Source organism: Chiloscyllium punctatum, chromosome 17 (genome assembly GCF_047496795.1).
Source record: "Chiloscyllium punctatum isolate Juve2018m chromosome 17, sChiPun1.3, whole genome shotgun sequence".
Lineage (NCBI taxonomy): Eukaryota > Metazoa > Chordata > Chondrichthyes > Orectolobiformes > Hemiscylliidae > Chiloscyllium > Chiloscyllium punctatum.
The window spans coordinates 74,671,926-74,694,212 of record NC_092755.1 but is presented as its reverse complement, the minus strand read 5'-3'; the positions used below and the strand labels follow the sequence as shown (position 1 = coordinate 74,694,212).

At 36.4% G+C, this 22,287-nt stretch overlaps 2 protein-coding genes across 5 annotated transcripts in view; one reads left to right on the top strand and one right to left on the bottom strand.

Annotated features, from left to right (window-relative positions):
- Positions 1 to 1,439: 1,439 nt before the first annotated feature.
- Positions 1,440 to 19,159, bottom strand: ube2g1b (ubiquitin-conjugating enzyme E2G 1b (UBC7 homolog, yeast)). 2 transcript variants are annotated; one of them, XM_072587500.1, is made up of 6 exons: positions 18,935 to 19,159; positions 16,586 to 16,688; positions 12,547 to 12,644; positions 10,991 to 11,169; positions 5,289 to 5,397; positions 1,440 to 2,497 (listed from the first exon to the last, which is right to left on the bottom strand). In XM_072587500.1, the coding sequence occupies exons 1-5, from the start codon at positions 18,975 to 18,977 to the stop codon at positions 5,311 to 5,313; spliced, it is 510 nt and encodes a 169-aa protein (XP_072443601.1). In that variant the 5' UTR covers positions 18,978 to 19,159; the 3' UTR covers positions 1,440 to 2,497; positions 5,289 to 5,310. The 2 variants fall into 2 exon arrangements, with proteins under 2 accessions (XP_072443601.1, XP_072443602.1); XM_072587501.1 differs by having other exon boundaries at positions 5,293 to 5,397.
- Positions 19,160 to 19,351: 192 nt separating this feature from the next.
- Positions 19,352 to 22,287, top strand: part of anapc7 (anaphase promoting complex subunit 7) — a 52,906-nt gene continuing 49,970 nt past the window's right edge. For 2 of the 3 annotated variants that reach the window (XM_072587496.1, XM_072587495.1), the window contains exon 1: positions 19,352 to 19,539. In XM_072587496.1, coding sequence (XP_072443597.1) covers positions 19,439 to 19,539 — 101 coding nt within the window. In that variant the 5' untranslated portion in view covers positions 19,352 to 19,438. Of the gene's footprint in view, positions 19,540 to 19,585; positions 19,745 to 22,287 lie in introns of those variants that run through there. The other variant, XM_072587497.1, reaches the window with a different exon arrangement.

The window sequence follows — 22,287 nt, the reverse complement described above, 5'->3', positions numbered from 1 at the left end:
GAACTAAACTAATAACATTTTGAACTGTCATGATAGAGGCAAAGAGGATAAGAGAAAAAAGTTATAGTAAGTCTGTACAAAACATTAGTCAGGCCACAGTGATGAGTACAGCTTTGGATATCACGTAAGATTACAAAGCTATTGAGCATATATAATGTAAATTTACTAGAGTGAGGTTTCTGATGGGAAAGTAATTAGAAAATTGAGTTATTGGGACTAATTCTACTTGAGTGAAGAGAATTTTTTTTAAAACGAAGAGTCTGATTTTGGAATACAAACAAAAAAGCTATTTTGTTGCTTTTGGGATTCGAACACGTGACCTATAAATTTGAAGTAATCAGTGAAGAAAATACATTACAGTGGTGGGTTGCTAAAGTATTTATTAGAGACTATTATAAATCTATTTTCTTTCAATGTTTAATGGAAAATACAAAGCAATAGGGAAAGAGGCATTGGGATTAATTTTATACTGCTTCAGCAAATATCCACATTCAGGATAGACTGAATAGCCCTATTCTATATTGTAAATGTTTGTGGAACATTTCTTTGGAAAATATGAGCTGTCTTTTTAAAAGCTGGTGTACATGCTGTATAATTCCAGCAATGTCTATTCTTTTAGATTGTAGAATTCAGTTTGTGACAGATTTCCTGATTTTTAAGCACCTCCTTCATTCTCACGTTCATCTTGTTCTATGGATTTGTTATTCAGCCACATTCTAAAATGTCCTGCCAGATTTATTATAACTAAGGGCTCTATATAGCAAGGTAGTGGAATATTATATATTTGTAACATAAAAAGAAATAAGTGACAAGTTCAGATCTTGACTGAGCATAGTAACAAAATATGTGAAAGACAAAAATCTATAGCTGAAAAACAACTAGGTTCTATGAAATGTGAGAGATGCTAGAACAACGCTAGGCATTGCCTGAAGAGTTGAAAGAGCTTTCAGAGTTCAATCTAAAGTCTGCATGTGAGGAAATATATCATTACACAAGTCATGGAAATGATGGTTAAATGACAAGCAAGAGTCAAAAACATTCTCTGAAAGGAACAAAGTTAGCAGTACCTGAAAAGGCAAAGAATGTACCAGCATTGATATTGAATTTAAATATTGCAGATTATTTTGCATAAACAGGATCTCAAATGGTAACGAGATGATTTGCTGGTCAATCTACTGGCAGTGTTGGTTTAGAGAAAAGCGTCAACTTGACCAAAGTGCTCTATAATTAAAATATCACTAAATCTCAAACATCTAATTGAACTAGTAAAATGGGCAAATGGATTTTTAGTGTAAAGTTATATCTAAAGATAGTAATTTAGGCAATATGATACTATTTTAGTCGTGGATTGAAATCTAGACTCAAATCCACAATGTTCTGCTTTGGACTCTTGTATGTTAATAAGCTGATGCTCCACAGAAAACCAAGAACACTGCAGCTCAAATATTAGTCAATTGTTTTTAAAAAATGTGAACAATTTTTAGTTCAAGTTTCTGAAAGACATTTTGATGTTCTGAAGGGTTCAGTTTTACAATTAAGGAAACAAAAAATTTGAATTTCAGAAAGTTACTTAATTTATAACTTACTTATTTAGTTTGTATAAACAAATATGCCATTTGTTTTGTCTGTCATGTTATACCAGCGATGTTATTACAATGACAGACAGAACCATTAGTTACACAATCAGCCAGATTCTAAAATAAATTCGGTTTATTAGGCTCAGATCAAATGTAGAAATAATTTATAAAAGTTAAAGCTGAATGCTTTTACAATCTTCATACTTCCCAGCAAGAAAACAGCTAATAACACCCGAATCCCTTAGCTGCTCCATAATATATTCTAAATGTTTAGTTATTCAAAAATAAGTTTTACATTGAATCATACAATTTCTAAATGAATGGCAAATGCGGTAACGAGAACTCCTTTTGTATTTCCTGAAATTGCTACAGCAGCAAAACTGGCTTAAAAGGGAAAATTGAGAAGGCATTTTAACCATCACTTTTCCCAATGAGGTTTGAATACTATTAATTTACCTGAATTGTTTTTTTTGAAATTGTTAAACTAAGAAAGATAGTTTTACATGCTACATAACTGTGAATGATTCCATGAACGAGTTTGTCATAAACCATTCCCAAAGTATATTGATTATATTTGCTTGAGACAGAGCAACAATCTTCAGAGATACAAAAGTAAGCCTTGTTTAACACAACACTTTCATAAGCAGTCTGATTTCTTTCAAATAAATAAACATAATTCACGGCACGATTTGAAAATAACTGAGATGAAACTTAAGGTAATTTGAACTTTTTTTGTTGCATTAAACGGAGGGTCACATTTCTTTGAACAGTTCTTATCGATAAGCAAGTCTCTCTCTCTCGCGAGGGATTCTCATCTCTCTAAGCTTAACAGCATGGAATTCTTAGCTGCAAGCTGCATTGAATGTTATGGCCAGAGACCAGTAAGAACGGTAAAAGCGAAGTTCTCATTTCAGCTAGCCCTAAAAACAGAAATATAAAGCATTAGAAAGCAAATAAATTGTCACTTTTTTCAAAAAAATGTAAATAGATGGTGTCCTTTTAATAACAATGTCATATTAGTCCAAAGAAGATCAACGTTTTCCACTGTGGATGTCTGTAATAACGTGACAAAGGAGATTGACTAAATATCACTCAAAGAATCCATGACATAGGCAGTCTTAAGCATGTGGAAATCAAAACTACAAGGGGAAAGAGACAAATGTTGACCAACAGAAACTAAATCACATTTTTAACTGACAGCATTTGTAACTTTAAAAAAAAAATCATTCACAGGATGAGGGTGTCATTGGCTAGGTGTCATTTATTGCCCATCTCTAATTGCCCAGAGGGCAGTTAATAATCAACCACATTGTTGTAGGTGTGAATCACATGGAGGCCAGACCAGGTAAGGATGGCAGTTTCTTCCCTTAAAGGACATTAGTGAACCAGGTGTGTTTTCCCAACAATCGACAATGGATTCACTGTCATCCTAAGACTCTTAAATCCAGACTTTTTAAAAATTGAAATCAAATTTCACCATCTGCTGTAGTGGGATTCAAACTTGGATTGAGCCAGAACATTATCTGGATCTCTGGATTAACAAACCAGTGATAATACCACTAGGCCATCACCTCCCTGATCTGAGTAAACACAAGACATAAATTACAGACTTAGGGCCTTTAATCCACAAGTGGATGATATAAAATTATCATAACCATTCTAATGATTTAAAATTAATGAGATCAGGGTCAGTCAATACAGAGACAAAACTCCTTTACAATAAAACACTCATCAGAATAACTGATTAAGAAAGACCAAGGTGATTGACTATTTAATACACGTAATTTTGATCTTCAGAGCTTGATTAGTCTACAATTGCTTTCAGTTTTTATAAGATCAAGGGAGGACCATAAAAATTGTATGCTCTATACTCTTGAAGTTTTTTTTATATACATATACTTATGTTATCTAAAATGTTATGAATTCTACACTTGTTTGTTAATGAAAGGTATTATTCACATCAGAATTGAACCAATACATTTTCTTTATTCTAACTTTAAAATTGTATTTCAAGCTTATCTGGTTCAGCTGAAGCCCTCTAAATCACACATATTTGTGTCTAAAATTAAATATTGACGTACTCTCAGTTTATATTTGAGGAGAAATGATATGGAATATAAATTGGGATACTGGATTAGATGTGTTACTGGAAAAGCGCAGCAGGTCAGGCAGCATCCAAGAAGCAGGAGAATCGACGTTTCGGGCATAAGCCCTTCTTCAGGATTCCTGAAGAAGGGCTTATGCCCGAAATGTCTATTCCCCTGCTCCTTCGATGCTGCCTGACCTGCTGCGCTTTTCCAGCAACACATTTTTCGTACTGGATTAAATAAAAAGCACTGGCAACTTAGTTATCTCATGGTAATAATTAAACTAAAACCAATCATATTTGAAGACCATAAGCACTTAAATTGTTTTTAACTAATGTAATTAAAGTCAACATTTCAGTGATATTAATTGCAATATTGATTAACCTGTTGTAAACAGTGGCATTTGTTAGTAATGTTAGTTACAAAATGTTAGTAATATATGTTTTTGAACTGAACAGGATGAGTTGTTGTTTCAAGAGCTAAACAACAACATATGTAGATTGCTAGCCTGCTCCTTTTTTCCAAGAAGAAAATGTCCACATTCTCGCACGGATTCTGATTTGGGCTCCTTCAGAAACCATGTAGAGCAATGTATTATTCTAACAGATCCTTCTTATTATAAAACAGTCAGGGAAAGAAAGACAACATCGGTCAAATGTTGTATTCTGTGATTTAAATGCCCAGCATCACAGACAGCCACTTTGACAGCACAAAAGGATTAGAATGTAATATAAGTGAAAGATTTGAGTACCACGTGGGTGGGGGTAGGCTGTCAGATAAGTAGGCCAATAGGTGGGTCAGATTAGGGTGCCAGGTGGCAAGGAGACAGGTAAATGATGGAGTATTTAAGATGGACAAATGAAATCAGGTCTGGCAAGTTGGGGGTATTTACACTAGAGGAAGGGATCTTAGGACTGACAGCAGGAGAGCAAAAGTCAAGTGCAGTGGTGGGGAAAGAGAAATTGAGTCATGAGGGATAGTTGGGAGGGAATGAAGGGGGATTGTCAATTTAGGGTCTGGGAGAGGTGGAATTGGGGATTAGAATGGTAAATTGGAGGTTCAGTTTAACAGTTATTCAAGAATTAGACTACATGTTTAATAGTCTAACTTTTCCTGAGTGAATATTTACTTATCTGCACAGCAGGTTCAAAGGGCCAAATGGCCTACTCCTACTTTTATTCTCTACAAACCTTCCAAATTCTCAATCTAAATAGATATGTTTGGAGGGTTCCAAGTGTAGGGAAACTGCTCAGTAGAATTTTCAATTTTCTGGGTAATTTCTTTAACAGTCTCCCCCAGTGGAGATTCCACAGGGTCTGCACGTGCACCTTACATCTATGCTGCAGGAAAGAGAATCCGATCATTGCAAAGTTCAGGCCAATGTGGATACAATAAAATTCTGCATGCAGTCAATTTCATCTTCTACACATCCTTTGGGGAACATACTAAATGGGGCCATATGTTTTCACTGTAGGGCGTGAAGGAATGTACTGAATCACAGTTTTTAAATAAATACAAACGGAAGACTAAAGGACAGAAGACTAATGACAAAATGGAAGTATAAACTTACTAATTTTTTGGTCATGATATAAATTTCAAAACTCATTTTAAATCAAAAACTTACCAACCTGATGAAGGAAAAAAAATTACTCATATGCCATCTCTTGGCTTTTTCTTACACACCGTGCAACTTTCCTTTTAAATTCACCATTTGGATCATCTCGCCATTCTTTCTACAACAAAGCATAATGATTACAGTAAAACAATTTCTGCTCAACGAGGAAATTGGCATTATCAGTCACCATTTTCTTCAATTCAAGTTGTATTTAATTTGGTCTCTGCTTCTCTCAGCCTCCGCTCATCTTCCACTATTTATATACCTTTTTAACTATGATTCATTATTCCAATGTGATATTTAAAGAATTAACTTGCGCTGATGGCCTGCAGGAAATCGGATGTCCTGAGACTAGGGTGGGATGCCTCTGATTTAGATAGTTTGTAACAAATTACATTATCACCTATTATTCAGAGCCATTTACAGTGTCATCTCCTACTATTTACATTTTCATCCCCTATTCAGAAATCATTAGGGGCATTGCAGTTGGAACTTGATTACTCCCCTATAGTTACAACAAAATACAACTCATACCATATCTGGCCATTAAAGGATGATTTGCATTACATTGTTTCTGGAGGTGATGTGGGTCACTGCATTGTGTTGTGAGTGGCATGTGACTGTGAGGGAGTGACTGGGGGTTGTCTGAGCATTACTGACTGTGATATAGAGATTTTGGAGAAGGAAGGATTGTTTCCTTTGTTCCGAGAGACCTCTCGACATGCTTCACAAGCATGGCGAAGCGTGTTAACAGTTTCTCCACAACTTGTACTCTATAGTACTTAATAAAAGTTTGGTTGTTCACAGAAGTTGGTGTATTGCAGTTGCATTAAGTATGTAAGGATTTCAGGAAAAATAATTTAATAGCAAGATTCTTCTTTTCAACTTTTAATATCCTCTTGCCTTTTCATTCAATATCGCTGCTTTGATTTTGGCCATACTGCTTTCTATGTTCTAATCCATGTTCACTTTACCATGTAATGTTCCATTCATTCTTCTAACTCAAAATCAAATCTGCTGACAAAGGGAGCACTGTTGTTGTGCAGAGCTGATAGGACCTTTGCCTGGCTAAAGCAAACCAGCAATTGGCCTGGTTAATCCACCTATCACCCTCTGGACCATGATCTGATGATCAAATTTTTATTTTCAAGAGAGATATGAATAGTAAGTCTTTCAAAGATCTCATTCCCTGTATACTGAGAGCACGATAGAACTGAGCAAGGTCGAAACCAATTTTCCTGCATCAGATAAATCAGAAACAAGAGGTTCTGAAGAAGTCACATCAGACTTGTGTAATATTAACTGTTTCTCTCACCACAGATGTCTCAGTTTCTTCAGCATTTTCTATATTTATTTCCATGTATCTGAACTCCTGTTTTATAGCTTCTAACCACTGACAATAGTGACTCTCCTCTGACTTTCAGTAACTCTAATGTGTGGAGTTAAAAAAACATAGGGAAGTCTTGATAAAACTCTGCAAGGCAGACCACACCTGGGATAGTGTGAAGTTTTGGTTCCCTCATCTAAGGATATACTGGTATTGAAGGCAGACCACAGAATGTTTACCAGAATTGATTCAAAGTATGGAGGAATTTATTTATGAGAAGTTGAATTGCTTGAGCTTGTATTCATTGGAGTTTAGAACAATGAGAGGAGACCTTGAAATATATAAGATTTTAAGGGGGCATTGCAGGGTAGATGCTAGATGTTGTTTTCCCTCAAGGGAGAGTCTAAGACCAGAAAATGTAATCTCAGAATGACGAACTGTCCAATTTAGACAGATGAAGTTTTTTTTTGCCTCTGAGGGTGATGAATCTGGGATTTTTATTGCAGAGGACTGTCAAGGCTAGGGTCATTTAAATGCATTCAATATTGAAATATAAAAATTTTAATTAGTAAGGGAATCAGGCAGGAAAGTGGAGTGGGGATTTTCAGACCAGCCATGATCTCACTGAATGCTGGAGCTGACCCAACAGCCAAATGGCCTATTTCTGTTCCTACATCTTGTGGTGTTATGGAGGCAGGTAGACTGGCAACGATATGGAAGTAACAGTGAAAGGAGATAATATAAGGCAATGATGGATAGCAAGCAGGCAAAAAATATGGTGCTGGAAAAGCACAGCTGATCAGGCAGCATCCAAGGAGCAGGAGAGTTGACATTTCTAGTATAAGCTCTTCATCAGGAGCTTATGCTCGAAACATCAACTCTCCTGCTTGGGCAACTGTCTGTGTGGAGTTTGCACGTTTTCCCTGTGTCTGCGTGGGTTTGCTCCGGTTTCCTCCCACAGTTCAAAGATGTGCAGGTCAGGTGAAATGGCCATGCTAAATTATCCATAGTGTTAGGTGGATTAGCCATGGGTAAATGTAGGGGAATGTGTGGTTTGCTCTTCGGAGGGTTGGTGTGGGCTTGGGCCGAAGGCCTGTTTCCACACTGTAGGGAATCTAATCTGGATGCTGCCTGACCGACTATGCTTTTCCAGCACCACACTTTTTGACTCTGATCTCCAGCATCTGTAGTCTTCACTTTCTTCATGGATAGGAAGCAGTTGAGAGTTTGAAAAAATGCAACTGTAATTGACATAGCACCAAAGTCAGGTGGAGTTTGGTTAGAAAAGTGGTTTAGGTGCATAGGCTCAGAAAAGCTTAGTTTATAATAGACTTTGTGCAGCTTTTTAGTGACAAATGCAAAAACGAAGAAGATTGGAATGGACTAAGATTATAACACACCAAAATTATCACAGATGGCTTGATTAATGAGTGAGAACAGAGGGGCCTAGGAAATGACATGGTAGTGGGTGGTAGTGAATATGAATAGATTTATTCATGGCAGCAAAATCAGAAGAAAGAGCACATGAGAAGCTGCAACTAAGACCAAAATCACTAGGGATGAGTGGTCATGCAGAACAGTGGCTGAGGGAGTAAAGAGAATAGCTCCGTGATAAGGTCAAGATGGTGTTTGAGGAGAAGGTATGAATGTCAATTGTAAAGGAGACATAACTTGATGTTTAACAAGATGAAGTGCTCAAAAACGAAGATGTCAAAGGGGTTGACAGAGCCAGAGGAGTGACTTGATAATAACATAACAATAACCTAAAAATAGGCAGTAAAGCAAGCTGCGTGGGGATACAAACAGTTTAGTACGTGGAGTAAAATGTTGGAGATATGAAGTTGACTATTTTGAAATGGAGAACAAAAGGATAGTATTATTTAAATAAAGAAAAACTGCAGAAAATGGCAACTCAAAGGGACTTGGGGTACTTGTGCAGAAAACAGAGAAGCTAGCACACAGGTGCAGCAGGTAATCAGCACAGCTAATGGAATGTTTGCTCTTATTTCAGCGGGGTTGGAATATGAGTTGGCAGGTCTTACTGAACTGCACAAAGTGCTGTGAGACCACAGCTGTGAGCAGTTACGGCCCTTTATCTAAGGAAAGATACTCTGACACAGAAAGCAGTTCACAGGAGGTTCAGTAGAATGATCCTTGATATGGAGGGATTGTCTTATAAAGAAGGCTGAACTGATTGGGACTCTACACACTGAAGTTTAGAAGAATGAAAGGTGACATTATTAAAATATATAGAGTTCTGAATGGGCTGTACAAAGTAAATGTTGAGAAGGTGTTTCCCCACATGGGAGAATCTAGGATCAAAGGGCATAATGTCAGAATAAAGGGAAGTTAACTTAAGACTGAGGTGAGGAGGAATTTCTTCTTTCAGAGGGTTGAGTGTCTTTGGGATTTCTTGCCCCACAGCTCTCTGTGGCAGATTCCTTGCATACAGTTAAGGTTAAGATAGTCAGATTTTTGAACAGTAGGAGCATTAAGGGTTACAGGTAAAGTGCATATGAGGAATGCCAGATCAGCCATGATTCTAATGAATGGCACAGTCGACTCAAGGGGCTGAGTGACCCATTTGTGTTCCTATTTGTTATGGTCTTATCATCACTGGGTTTGAATGGGACATCAAATGGCTAATATAGACAGGGGAGGGACACCTGCGGACCAAATTTCAAATAGAACCAGCTGTGAGGAACTTCAATATATCTTTTCCTTTTACAGCTGGAACTACTGATGGTGAAGGGGGCTCTATCATTGTCTGGAGGGAAGGAAGGTTAACATTTTTGGTGTAAAGTTTTTGTAATAAAACTGTTAACTTGGAGCTCCCATCTAACTTTGCTCAATAGATCTCGTTCCAGACCAACTGAGCACGATCAGCAATTCTGTCTCCCGGGTTTTACACTATCGTAATATTTGCCCATTTATTCTTGTAATGCTTTTCCATTGTTTCACTGAAATGATCTTTTACATCAATTAAGTAGTTTTCTATTAAGTTGCCTGCAGCTCATACAACTCAGTAACTTCCTCTTTGATTATTGATCTGGTGTGGATTACCAGCACCTTCTACTTTTGTTTTAAGTTCCAAGATCTGCTGTGTTCTTGTTTTCTCTTTGTATAAAAAATTATCTAATTTTTGCACAAAATTACATTTCCTTAAAATGTTAACAACTTTTAGTAGCATTGTGTAACAATGTAATCGTTCCAGCTCTACTTCCAGTAATCCTACACCTTCTATGTTCTGGCGTCTACGTTGCTATGTAACATGATTACACTCAGCAAAAACACAACTGCTCAAATGATGTAGAATTTCTATAACCTGATTATATTCAGCTACTGGAGGATAAATGGAAGTGGTAAAGTAGATATGTTTATGTCAAGACTCTTTGTTTCAATCTATCAAAACTGTAACATACTCCTATACTTCTACTTTGAGCTTCCTGGTTGCCATCTGTTACAGCTGAAAAATGTGTTGCTGGAAAAGCGCAGCAGGTCAGGCAGCATCCAAGGAGCAGGAGAATCGACGTTTCGGGCATAAGCCCTTCTTCTGTTACACTTAGAATGCATCTTTTGCAGCAGTTACAAAATGAAAATTACCTTAGTAACAAATTAAAAGAATTAATAAAATGAAACTTAATAGAAATCCAGTCTATGCTGTTTACTAAATTCTAAATTTCAAATTTAAAAACTTATTCAATGACAAAAGTTTTTGATAAAGTAAATTTTTTTTAAAATCTGCTTAAATAACTAAAGGGCATAAATAAAGATAACTGACAGAAGTTTAAAGAGAAAGGATGGAGTTTTTTTTTGTTAGGGTTGTTAGAACATAGAATGTTCCACCAGAAACAACATGGAAGCAGGATCCATTATAATTTTTAAAGAAGAATGGACACATATTTAATAAAGAGAAAATAAATGGGTGCGGGGATAAGAAGGGGACATAGGTCTGTGGATATAGAACAGGCATAGACACAACAGATTGAATAGCCTCTCTGTGCTGCAAACTTCTCCACAGAATGCACTGTGTAATAGGATGAATGTGGCATTCACCAAGTTCCTGCAGTCATTCCTAAATGCTAATGACAACAATTTGAGAGACTAAAATGCCCAGAATACCAACATTAACCTAGCATCATCACTGCACATCATTTTTGGTAACTTGAGAATATGAAAGTAAGTGGAGAAATTCTGGTATTAATGCAATCGTTTCTCATATGGGATGATTGACAGAGGATTAAAAAGTAAATAATGGAATATGGCTTTGGAAACACCAGACATAGATTCTCAAATACTTTCATAAAATTCAAAGATCTCAATAAGGTTCTGATCATTTTACCTTGTGAAAAAAATATTATGTTAATTCTAATAAAATACTTACCGCAGCATCAACATTTGCTGGTGAATCACTGTTGGGATCAGCTAACATAGAGATAACACTGATGAGAATTGTCTCTACAGTGTGAATGGGTAACCAACGCTCCTCAGGTTTCTCATAACCAAATTTATCCTCACCAGGCTCATGCAAAATTGAAATGCATACATCACCATTCTTGGCAACTGTAACAAAAAAAGATTTTTTTTTCCTGAATAATTGATGGCAAAAACAAAAACAAACTATAGTGAATACAAGAAATCAGAAATAAAAACAGATATTGCTGGTAAGGCTCAACAGATCTAGCAGCATCCGTGGAAAGATAAACAGTTAATATTTCAGATCATGTTTTATCACTAGGTCACCAATCTCAAATGTTAACACTTGTTTTGGTTTCCACAGGTGCTGCCAGACGTGTTGACTATTTTATAAATATCTTTTTTTTAAATATAGTCATTTAATGGAATGGAGAGAAAAAGTCAACAACATTGTTAAAGGTATATCTATTCAAATTAACAGTTAATCAAGTTGCATTGATTGTGGTGTAAACTTAATACATTGTCAGGAAACTGATAGAATCTAATTAAGACAAGGTGACTGAACATCTGAAAAAAAATTCAGCTGATCAGAGCCAAACAGTAGGATAGTAAAAGGTAGGTCATTCCAGACAAATTTTATTGAACATTTTAGAAAAAAAACATGTTCGTTAACATCTTAGACGCTGGGACAGAAAACATATATCCAGCTTTGCTGGTGACATTATTTACTTTGAATCTAAAAAAAAGATAGAGCTTTAAATGGTGAAAAGCTAGAAACAGTGGCAGTCCAAAGAAACTTGGGATCCATTTAGATAGATTATGTCATGAATAAGTACCGAAAATAATCAAAAATGCTATTGGAATGCTACCTTTTGCGTACCTAAAAGGAACCCAAAGGTATTAAGGTGTACAGGCCAATGATTGGTGTATGAAGTTAAGTCACAAATTGATCACGATCTAACTAAGTGGTCTAAGGCTCAAGGGGCTAAATGAAATATTCTTGTCCCTATCAGATACCACAGCTAAAGTAAAACCTTCAACAGTGGCTCATAATTTATGAAAGAGACTTTATGTATTCTTGTCTTTTACACAGCTTCTGGTTGTTTGTGTGGCTTAGAAGAAGCCAGTCACTATTGTAAACTATATCCTCAGAAATTTTCCAATAAAGCAATTTGCAGATACTCGGATATATTATTCTAAAATCAGAAGTTTTAATGTATTAAAAAGATTTTTAAAAAGCAGTTAAATAAAGAGGCCAAATATGTAAACTTCCTCTAAAACAAATGATGAGATCAGATACCATTGTTGGAATTCATCACTTTGTGACTCAGGAATAAGCGAGTTGCTAGTTAATCATCTGATTGATGCAACAAGGAAGACTGCAGTGTGCACTATACCACCACTTGAACATGGAAATTTTACAGAATGAAATGATACAAGAGTCTGATCTCTCTCCTTAATTAACAGGTTTTAAAGCTGATAATATAATAATTAATAAATAAATTCTCTATGTACATATTTTACCATTTGGATGCCAGATTTCTGTGATGAAATTCATCTTTGGAGGCCGCAAAGGGTAATCATTAGGAAAGGTCAGATGAGCTTTGAAGAATCCACCCTCACTAGGAAATGAATAAGAAATGAAATCTGATGAATGACAATTCTATATTATTACACAGAGGGAAATAAGATATGTAAAAGTAAATTGGTTAAAAAATCTCTAACATAGTCGACCAAAAGCAAAACATTTTCCTTCTAAGTAGCTTTTCAGATATTAAGAATAATCCATTATCAAGATTTGGGGAAAATTGTAATAATCAGCCTTTCAAAGAATTCTTAAAAAGTATTTTTAATATATGAGTCATATTCTTGTAAACTACTGTAAGTTTATTTTTCAGTGATCTTGCAGTAAGGATTTCACAAGGAATTAGCGTTACCTTTAAAATCTATTGATAAGACACCAGATACAGTGTGTCCTGGAAACAGCAAGAATTGTCACCACTGTACACTTAATCAAAACATTCATGGCTACATATTACACATAAGTATATCAATGAACCAAGAACTGAGTATAAAGCTGTAGCCTATTTGAGTGTGTTAAAGTTATTTTAATAAAATATCAAAGTTTTACCCTTGTGGTTTACACAATGACTTGAATAATTTATTACATAGTACACCCTTATAGTTACATTTTAGTTATCAATTATTTATAGATACAAAGATGTTTTTAAAGCGAAGAACAGTCAAAGATTTGAAGTCCATCAACATAGTTCCAAGGAATTATTTTGTTAAAACTCACCAAATTTGAGCAAGGGTGGCTTCTAGCAACTGGGTGCAATAAACACTGTATTAAAGGTGGTACACTGAAACCCCTTCAAAAGATCATTCCACTTTTGTCATTTCTTCCTTAACAATTACTTCTGTACTTTATTTGCTAAAGGAGGGGAATCCTACCTACATAAAATAAAATCTAACTGTTCTCCACGTTCTGTTCATTAGCTCTTGCCAATCACTTGCTACTTCAAAGTATGCTAAAGTACGCAGAGATGCCATTGCCCATGTATCTGTTTTTGTACAAAGTGTCAACAGAAAATGAAGTCTTCTCAACAGTTGAAGATGTGGGAAGCACGAAGCTAAAAAAGACTTTGAATCTGACCAAAGTCTAAAGTAGTATATTTTTGAATTTAAAAAAAACTAAAAAAAAGTATGGTCGGCAGTACATCAAAATAATTTAAATTAAAGCTATGAAACTAGGCCAGAGGATTAGGATTTCTTTTTCAGAAATCAGCCCCAGATTAGTAGAAATGAATAAAGAGGGAGAAAATTGATTTTGGGAGTAAATTGATAAGAAATATAAAAACCAACAGCAAGAGTTCTACAGGTATTTAAGAAGAAAAAGAGGAAGTGTAGGAACCTTGGAGAATGCAACTGTGTAATTAATAACAGAGAGCAGGAAAATAGTAGGTAAATTACATCAAAATTTTGTATCAGTCTTCATGGTGGAAGATGCTATAAACATCCCAAAGATAAGAGAGAAGCAGTGCACTAACAGGAAGAAAGGTCTTATAATAGCCTCTATCACAAGGAACAAGTATTTCACAAACTGATAGGAGTGAAGACAAACAGGTCGTCAGGACCTGATGGAGTGTCTCCAAGAGTTTTAAAGGAAGTGGCTGCAGATATAATGGAGGCATTGGTCAAAATATTTCAAACCCCACTGGATTTCAGGTGAATTGAAAAATCACTAAAGTAACACCCCTGTTCATGAAGGGAGAGAGAAGTAAAGCAGGAAACTAGAGCCCCAGTTAACATAACATTTGCCACTAGGTCAATTGACATTTAGCAATCAAATAGAGTGAACTCAGTTTTGAGAAAGGAAAATCATGTTTGACAAGTTGGATACAGTTTTTATTGAGGTCTTAATATGCAGAGTTGGTAATGGGGAACTGGTAGATGTGGTGTATTTGGACTTCCAGAAGGCATTTGATAAAATGTCATTTTAAAGGTTATTGAACACAGAAGCTCAGAATACTGAGGGACATGGATTAAGGATTGATTAATCATGTTTGACAAGCATACAGAAGACATAAGAGGATTTGGGGTCTTTTCAAGATGTGGAGTTCCACAAGGATCAGTCCTTGGTCACAATTATTTACAGTCTATATTAATGACTTAGACAGGAGCAGATTTTAATGTATTCAAATTTGCTAACGATACAAGAATAGATGGGAGGGCATGTTTCAATGAAAACATGTTTAAATAGAGAGAGACTCCAAAAAAGCGCAGCACAGAGTAATTTGGGTGTTCCCTCTAATTTTCTGACCAACTGTGTGTGTCTCCAAGGCCCCTGCACAGTAGTGACTTCTGAAACCACAAATCAATGCTACGATTAGCGTACCAACAACAATCACCATACAGGAACATCACAGCACACAAAGCCACATGGCTAAGAGGGAATGTTGCTGTTCTTGTGCATGAAACATATGAAATTTGCATTCAGGTGCAGCAGGTAATTAAGATGGTAAATGCAATTTTAGCCCAAATTCCTTGAAGGATGAAACTGAATAGTAGAGAAGTCTTGTTACAATTATACAGGGTGTTAATAAGATCGCAAGGGAATTCTACGTACAGTGTTAGTCCCCATAGTTAAGAAAGAATGTACAGGAAAGAGTTCACTAGGTTCATTCCTGGGGTGAAGAAGTTGCACTTATTAAATGTAAGTAAACAGGCTGGGCCTTTATTCATTAGCATTTAGAAGAATAAGGGATAATTTTATGGAAACAGGCAAGATTCTGACTGGGAAGATGTTTCCAATAGTGTGGATCTTAAACAAGGGGGTATGGTTACAAAGTACAGCATACTCATTTAAAATTGATATGCAAAGGAATTTCTTCTCCCAGAGCGTACTGAATATCTGGATTTCTCTGCCTGATGAGGTGTGGAGGCAACATTACTGAAAGTATTTAAACAGGTGGTAGATATATTTTTGAAATATTAGAGTTGTGAACTATGATGAGCTGACCATGATCTTGTTGAATGATGGGGCAAACTTGAAAGGCCAAACAGCCAGCTCCTGCTGCTACTTATGATTTTATGCTCTTGAAAATCTTTTTCTGACACTATGCCTTTCACATACATACTCAGGATGTCCTAAAGCACTTTACAGCTCAGTAGTTTTACAGTGTAGTAACTATTGCTATATAGGCTAAATAAAACTTATGTAAGGAAGAGCTTATTTCTTCCTTTTTCAGTCATTACCTATTGCTGTCATATTGATTCAATACAGTATTGTTTCAAATTATTTCAACATAACAGCACCACTGTTTCCAATGTATTTCCCTTCTGAAAACAAACTGATCTGTTCTCAATGCTGAGATTTATTATACTGATCAATTCTGAATATACTACTCCAACCATATCTCTTTGCTTTACTATTGTAAAGGCACAACAAGCTGTATTTAGTAAAGAATGCACAGATCTGTGAAGAAAATGGGGACAGGGAAGACCATTCAGGCACTTGAAATTAAGAAATGGTGGAACACTTTCAAGTCCATTTACTTGCTTTCTATTTTACCTCAATACCGTTACCCAACAAAAAATGAACTCTTGATATCTGTCATTAAAATGTCAATTGATCCAACGTGCAGTCTTTGGAGAAACATTCCAAATTTCCACTGACCAGTCATACAATTCGGTCAATATGCCATGAAATAGACCTCTTCTCACATCTATTTCTCAGCCACTTATTTACTATCATGATCTTTTTATCCCTATGCAAAACAGCGCGTATCACAGTTTTTTTTCCACAGAGTAGCACCCATTTTATTTGCTGTCAAACTCCTGATACTCATTTAGCAGGGAAAGTGTTTGGAACTACATTGTCTTTCACAGGAAATACTTGCAAAATTTTAGTAAAAGTATGAAAGATAAAAAGATTTGATAAAAAGATCTGCATATCACACATCATCCTCACCAACTGTCTTGTCACTATCTGAAAATAAAATATAGGTGGTTAACTGGCAATTTCTATTAGCGCTGATACTTATTAGCATTAAGTACTTACAAAAGAGTATCCGGTGGGCCAATGATGACAACTTCCCATCTGTATATGTCATCATCATCTATTAATCCAGCAGAAAATCCATCCACTGGATTCTTATTTAGTTCTTCAAAGGATAAAACACAAATGTGAAATAGTGTAACAGTTACACATTGGTGCAGAAACAATGTATCTGCCTGATGACATGAGTTGAAACGACAATAGCTTAGTTTGAGAATGACGGTCCAATTTAATGTCACTGTCTCATTAAAAAACTGTGGCTAATTTTAACAATAACTTCTAAGATGCCACAGTATCAACCCTATATCATTATTATTTGCCTGTATTCTTTGTGGTGATTAATCATACCTGAATAAATGAAAAATAAAAAAAGTCAATTATCATCCGATGTAAAATAATTAACATTAGAAATTATAATGTTTAAATTATTTAATTGGATTGAAAGCTTGACTATGCTTTAGTTATTAGACACATGCTAGATAATTTACAAAGGGCCTGCTATCCCTCAAAGTATTTACTCTTCTTGTAAACCAAACACCACACATGGCTTATTTCAAAAACTGTGCAGTAAAATGTATGCTATACATGTACATATTATATGTACTAACAAAATTTATTGTATGTTAAATAGTGACATAGGTTTTTGGTATGTCTGAAGAGGTTTAATGAACTTATAGCTGTTTCTGTAGCCAAGGTGATTTTTTTTTCCCAAAAAGGATAGTTCATGGAGACTATTGGGAATTTGTTTACATTAGAAGAGTTTACAAGTGAACAAAAAGGATTGTGCAACACACATTTCAATTGAAGTGTTGGGGGGCTTAGGGGAACCACCCCATAACAAGGAAAGCAAAAAGATTTTTAGTTTCAGTCGGGGGAAGTTTGCAGAAGTCTTGGCCGAAGCTAGATGTGTAAAACAGCTATTCTTGAGAAAAGCAGGCAGTTTAAGACTGTTAAGAAATAGGTTCCCTCAGTGTACAGAATTTATTTTAAAAGTTCCAGACATGATGTATTTAGTAAAACTATGAAGGAGTTATTTGAAGTTGAGAAACTTTAAATTCAGTGCATGAAGGCTCCAGGAGTTGATCACATTCTCAAGACAGGACAAGAAGTCCCAGTTAAATTAAACTTTATAGATGTGAAATAGAAGAGCATTATCCCTGGTGTCAGTTCTATAAAGGAGTGTTTTTTGGATTAATGACATTGTATTTTACCATGTGTTTGAAAATATTTAAATTTATGTTAAATGTAAGTGGTTTATTCTATTTTGTCTTCATTTCTTTTATGTGAAATTAAACTGCAATGTTTAAACAACGTTAGTTTCCCTGGCGCATTGAAGGCTGAGCGGTTGCCTTATAGAGGTTTATAAAATCATGAGGGGCATAGATAAGGTGAATAGCCAAGGTTTTTTCCTATAGGGGAAGTCCAAAACTAGAGGGTACAGGTTTAAGGTGAAAGGGAAAAGATTTAAATGGGATCAAGGTGCTACTTTTTCCACACAAAATAAATGGAACAGGCATATATATATATATATATATATATATAATATATATATATATATATATATATATATAGATATATATAGATATATATAGAGAGAGAGAATGTGATAGAGACAGGTACAATTATAATATTTGAAAGACATTTGGACAGGTACATGGATAGGAAAGGTATAGAGGGATATGAGCCAAACGCAGGCAAATCGAACTAGTTCAGTTTAGGAAGGTCGGCTAAAGGGCCTGTTTTCCTGCTGTATGACTGTGACTCTATAAATTATAACAATTCAAGTCTTTCAGGGGGCTTACTACAGGCAATTGTAATGTGCAGTAGAAACGGATAGATATGTGCAATTTGGTCAAAAGTACAAACACAAAAAAAAATTTATCAAGTCACTGTTCGCGATTCTGAAGCGCCACAATGATTTTCTGATTTTACAATCGCGTCAGACTGATAACATCTGGATTTTATATAGCTTTGACGCCTGTTATATTCGTGCCATGTTTTTGATCGTGCCAATGTTCAAAACACGACTGTGGTCCCGTGGCCGTAAAATATTCCAGGGGCACTTTGCCAGTCTGTCATAGTGATAATGCAAGAGCCGGAGCGGGGAAGCGGAAAAAAAAAGTTACGAAACAATGACTTTTAAAAGAGCCAAACGACCGCTGACACAACATTAACAATGTCCAAAATGTTTCCCTTTTAACCATTAACAGTTAGCGATGGCCGAAATGAAATTAGTCAGAAGGAAATGGGGAGCTGAAAGTGGGTCGAGGCTCAGCAGCAAGTACAGTTCTCCCAGCCACACCATTCATATCTGCAGCAAAGTTTTAGTGAGATCCCAAGGACGGCGCATACCTGCCAGCTGTTTCCTAAGGAGTAGAGCAGACTGGTCTGTCATTACTCAAAGATCGAATCAAACCAAATAAAATACAAAAATCAAATAATAAAGGTAGAGTAAGTGGGTAAAATAGATGGTAAGGAGCAACCGCTCCAAGCCTTGCGGGCCCACGCTATACCAATCTTCAGCCTGCGGCCTTATAGGCTGCTCGCATTCCGGCCCCGGCATCTAAGCTGCACATGCGCCTTCCGCCTAGCAACGACAGGGCTGCCCGCCAAGTGCCGCTTTACTTTAACGGCCGTTTCTAATCTCGCAGTTGGCAAACAAACGTGGCTATATAATTTTAATTATTAAGTACGTTACGAGAGAAAAATACAATACACCGTTATGGTGAATTATCATAACTCAGGCGTTAAGTGAGGAGCTCCAGGCGGAGGGAGGTCCGCAGCGCCATTTTTGATGCTGTTAACGCCGCCGCTTTAGTGTTGCGTTCACTCAGAGATCTGATCGGACAGAAGAAGATGAACGTTATTGACCACGTTCGGGATATGGTGGCCGCTGGCCTTTACTCCAACGTGAGATTACTCAGTAGCCTGTTACTGACTATGAGCGACAACAATCCGTAAGTGGTTGGTCGCTGCTCGCGAGTTCTCTCTCATTTGATTGTGTATCCGAGCCCCCTCCCCTTGACATGGTTTGGTTTTCAAATGCAGTTTTACTCCCACCTCTCCGAAAAAAAACTCCCCAAACCTATTAAAAGTTTCAGAGTTAAAATGATTTTGTTCTAGTCTCAAAGTGGGAGATGAAGAAGCCTTCTTAGCTTACAGGTACTGAATTGTCAATTGGAGTGTGACGCTCTAAGTCTTTGATTGCATTATCTTTACGTGTTCGAGCCAGTGCAGTACTGTCACCTCCTTATTAAAATGATCTACGTCTTCACAGCTTAAATCAATCAGATAGGGGTGTTAGTCTTTTATAAATATAGAAATAAAATACTAGGTGGTAGAAGTCATGCTCCATTAACTAAGGCCCTGCTTTTAGACTATTACCTGAAGTAAAACAGAGTTCTGTGCAGAATCCCTTAGGAAGAATATGTAGACCTTGGAATGCGTGCAATATAGATTTATTTGAACGATACCTCCTATTGCAAGAAGGAAATAAACAAGGAGGGATTTTTTTCTTTTAAAAGTAAACATCGGAATTTAAAGGTCAGGGTGCTTTTCAAGATAGGGTGATATTAGGAAACAGTTCTTCTTATAAAGCATCATAGTCATTTGGAACGCTTCTACAAATGACAAAGGATGCTAGATCAATTAATTTGAAAGTTTAAATATATTTTTGAGAGTGATTAATTTCTAAAGACTAGAGAATGTAACTAAATCTGTAACTGTTGGTTTTGTGCCCCCAAAACATTATATTCAGTTAGGAAGTTTGAATTCAGTCTTGCCTCTTTGAATCCCTCCCTATCTCTACATCTTTGACTGGCTTTTTGTACCTGAAACCCTTGTTTTTCCTCACCTCTTGTAGCAGACCTTTCAGCCTTTTTTTGGACAAAGCCATTATTGCTAAGCTTTCAGTAATCTTTGCAATTCTCACCATAACTTGATTTTTCTGTTTTCTCTCCAAACCATGTAAAGCATGATGGACTGTTTTCTGTGCTAAGAATTTTTTTTGTTATAATTTGTTGATCTTTTGAGGATGGTATGTGTATGGAATGAGCTGCCTGAAGGGACCCAAGGGACAACTTTTTCATGCAGAAGGTGATGCCAGAGGTAGTGTTGGAGGCTGGTACAGTTATAACATTTAATAGGCATCTAGATGGGTATATGAATAGTAAGGATTTAGTGGGATATGGGCCAAGTGCTGGCAAATGGGACTGGTTGGGATATGTAATCGGCATGGACAAGTTGGACTGAAGTGTCTGTTTCTGTACTGTACATCTCTATGATTGTATGACTGTATTCTTGGGATAGTCTGGTTTGTTTTTGGAAAAATGGCCTTGGATAAAATGTTAAATCTAGGGTCCTGTCTGCCATTTCAATGTTAAAAGTTCTATTAACTTGTTCAGAGAACTGGAGGAATTCTGGTGCTTGGTTAATGTACCTTCCTCAACTAGCAGTGTTTTAAAAAAATCAGTTTATCTCATTGTTTCTAGGATTTTGATTCTGCAGCTTGCATACTACATTTCCCTGAGTTTTGGTGTAACATATCATTGTATTTAATTGTATGTGAGAAGATGTAACCTTATCTGTATTGAGTAGAGGGACCTCGGGGTTCAGGTACATAACTCTTTAAAGTTTGCATGACATATAGACAGGGTGGCTAAAAAGGTGTTTGGCACACTTGCCTTCATTGCTCAGCCATTTTAAGTATAGGAATTGAAGTCATGTCGAGGACACTGGTGAAGCTTCTTCTGGAGTACTGTGTGCAGTTCTGGTGGCCCAGTTATAGGAAGGGTATTATTAAATTGGAGAGGGCTCAGAAAAGAATTTACAGGATGTTGTGGATGGTTTGAGTTATAAAGAAAAGTTGGATTGGTAGGGTTAATGATAGGTGTCTTTCCCCTAGGACGATGGATTTCAAGACTAGAGAACATATTTTTAAAGTAAGGGGAGAGAGATTTTAAAAAGTCATGAGACAAATTGTTTACACAGAAGGTAGTTTGCATGCAGAATGAACTTCCTGAGGAAGTGGTGGGTGTGGCACAATTACATTGTTTAAAAGACATTTGGATAAGAACATGAATAGGAAAGGTTTGGAGGGATACGGGCGAGGCACAGATGGATGGGACTAGTTTAGTTTGGGATTATGGTTGGCATGGACTCGTTGGATCGAAGGGTCCGTTTCTATGCTGTATGATTCTATGATGGTATCCTGAAACAAACTGATGATAAACCTCTGGAAAGAAAAGAGAGAAATGCAAATGTTTGTCATTGTATATGAAGAACTTTGAGGGAAGCATTGGCCTAGTGGCATTATCAAGGGACTATTAATGCAGGAACTCTGGGAACATTCTGGGGATGTGGGTTCAAATCATGCCATGACAGATGGTGGAATTTGAATTCAATAAAAATCTGGAATTAATAGTCTAATGGAGATCATGAAACCACTGGCAATTATTAGGAAAACTCAACTAGTTCACGAATGCCCTTTCAGGAGGGAAACTCATCCTCCCCTGATCTAGCCGATATGTGATAGCAATGTGATTGAGTTTTAACTGCCCTCTGGGCAGCTAGGAATGGGTAACAAATGTTTGTCTAGCCAGTGGTGCCCACATCCCATGAATGAACAAAGAAAAAACTTTAAGAATTTCTGACAGATGTGATGAGATGTTCTATAAAAAGTGCCTTTTTATCAGAGAAAATTCAAT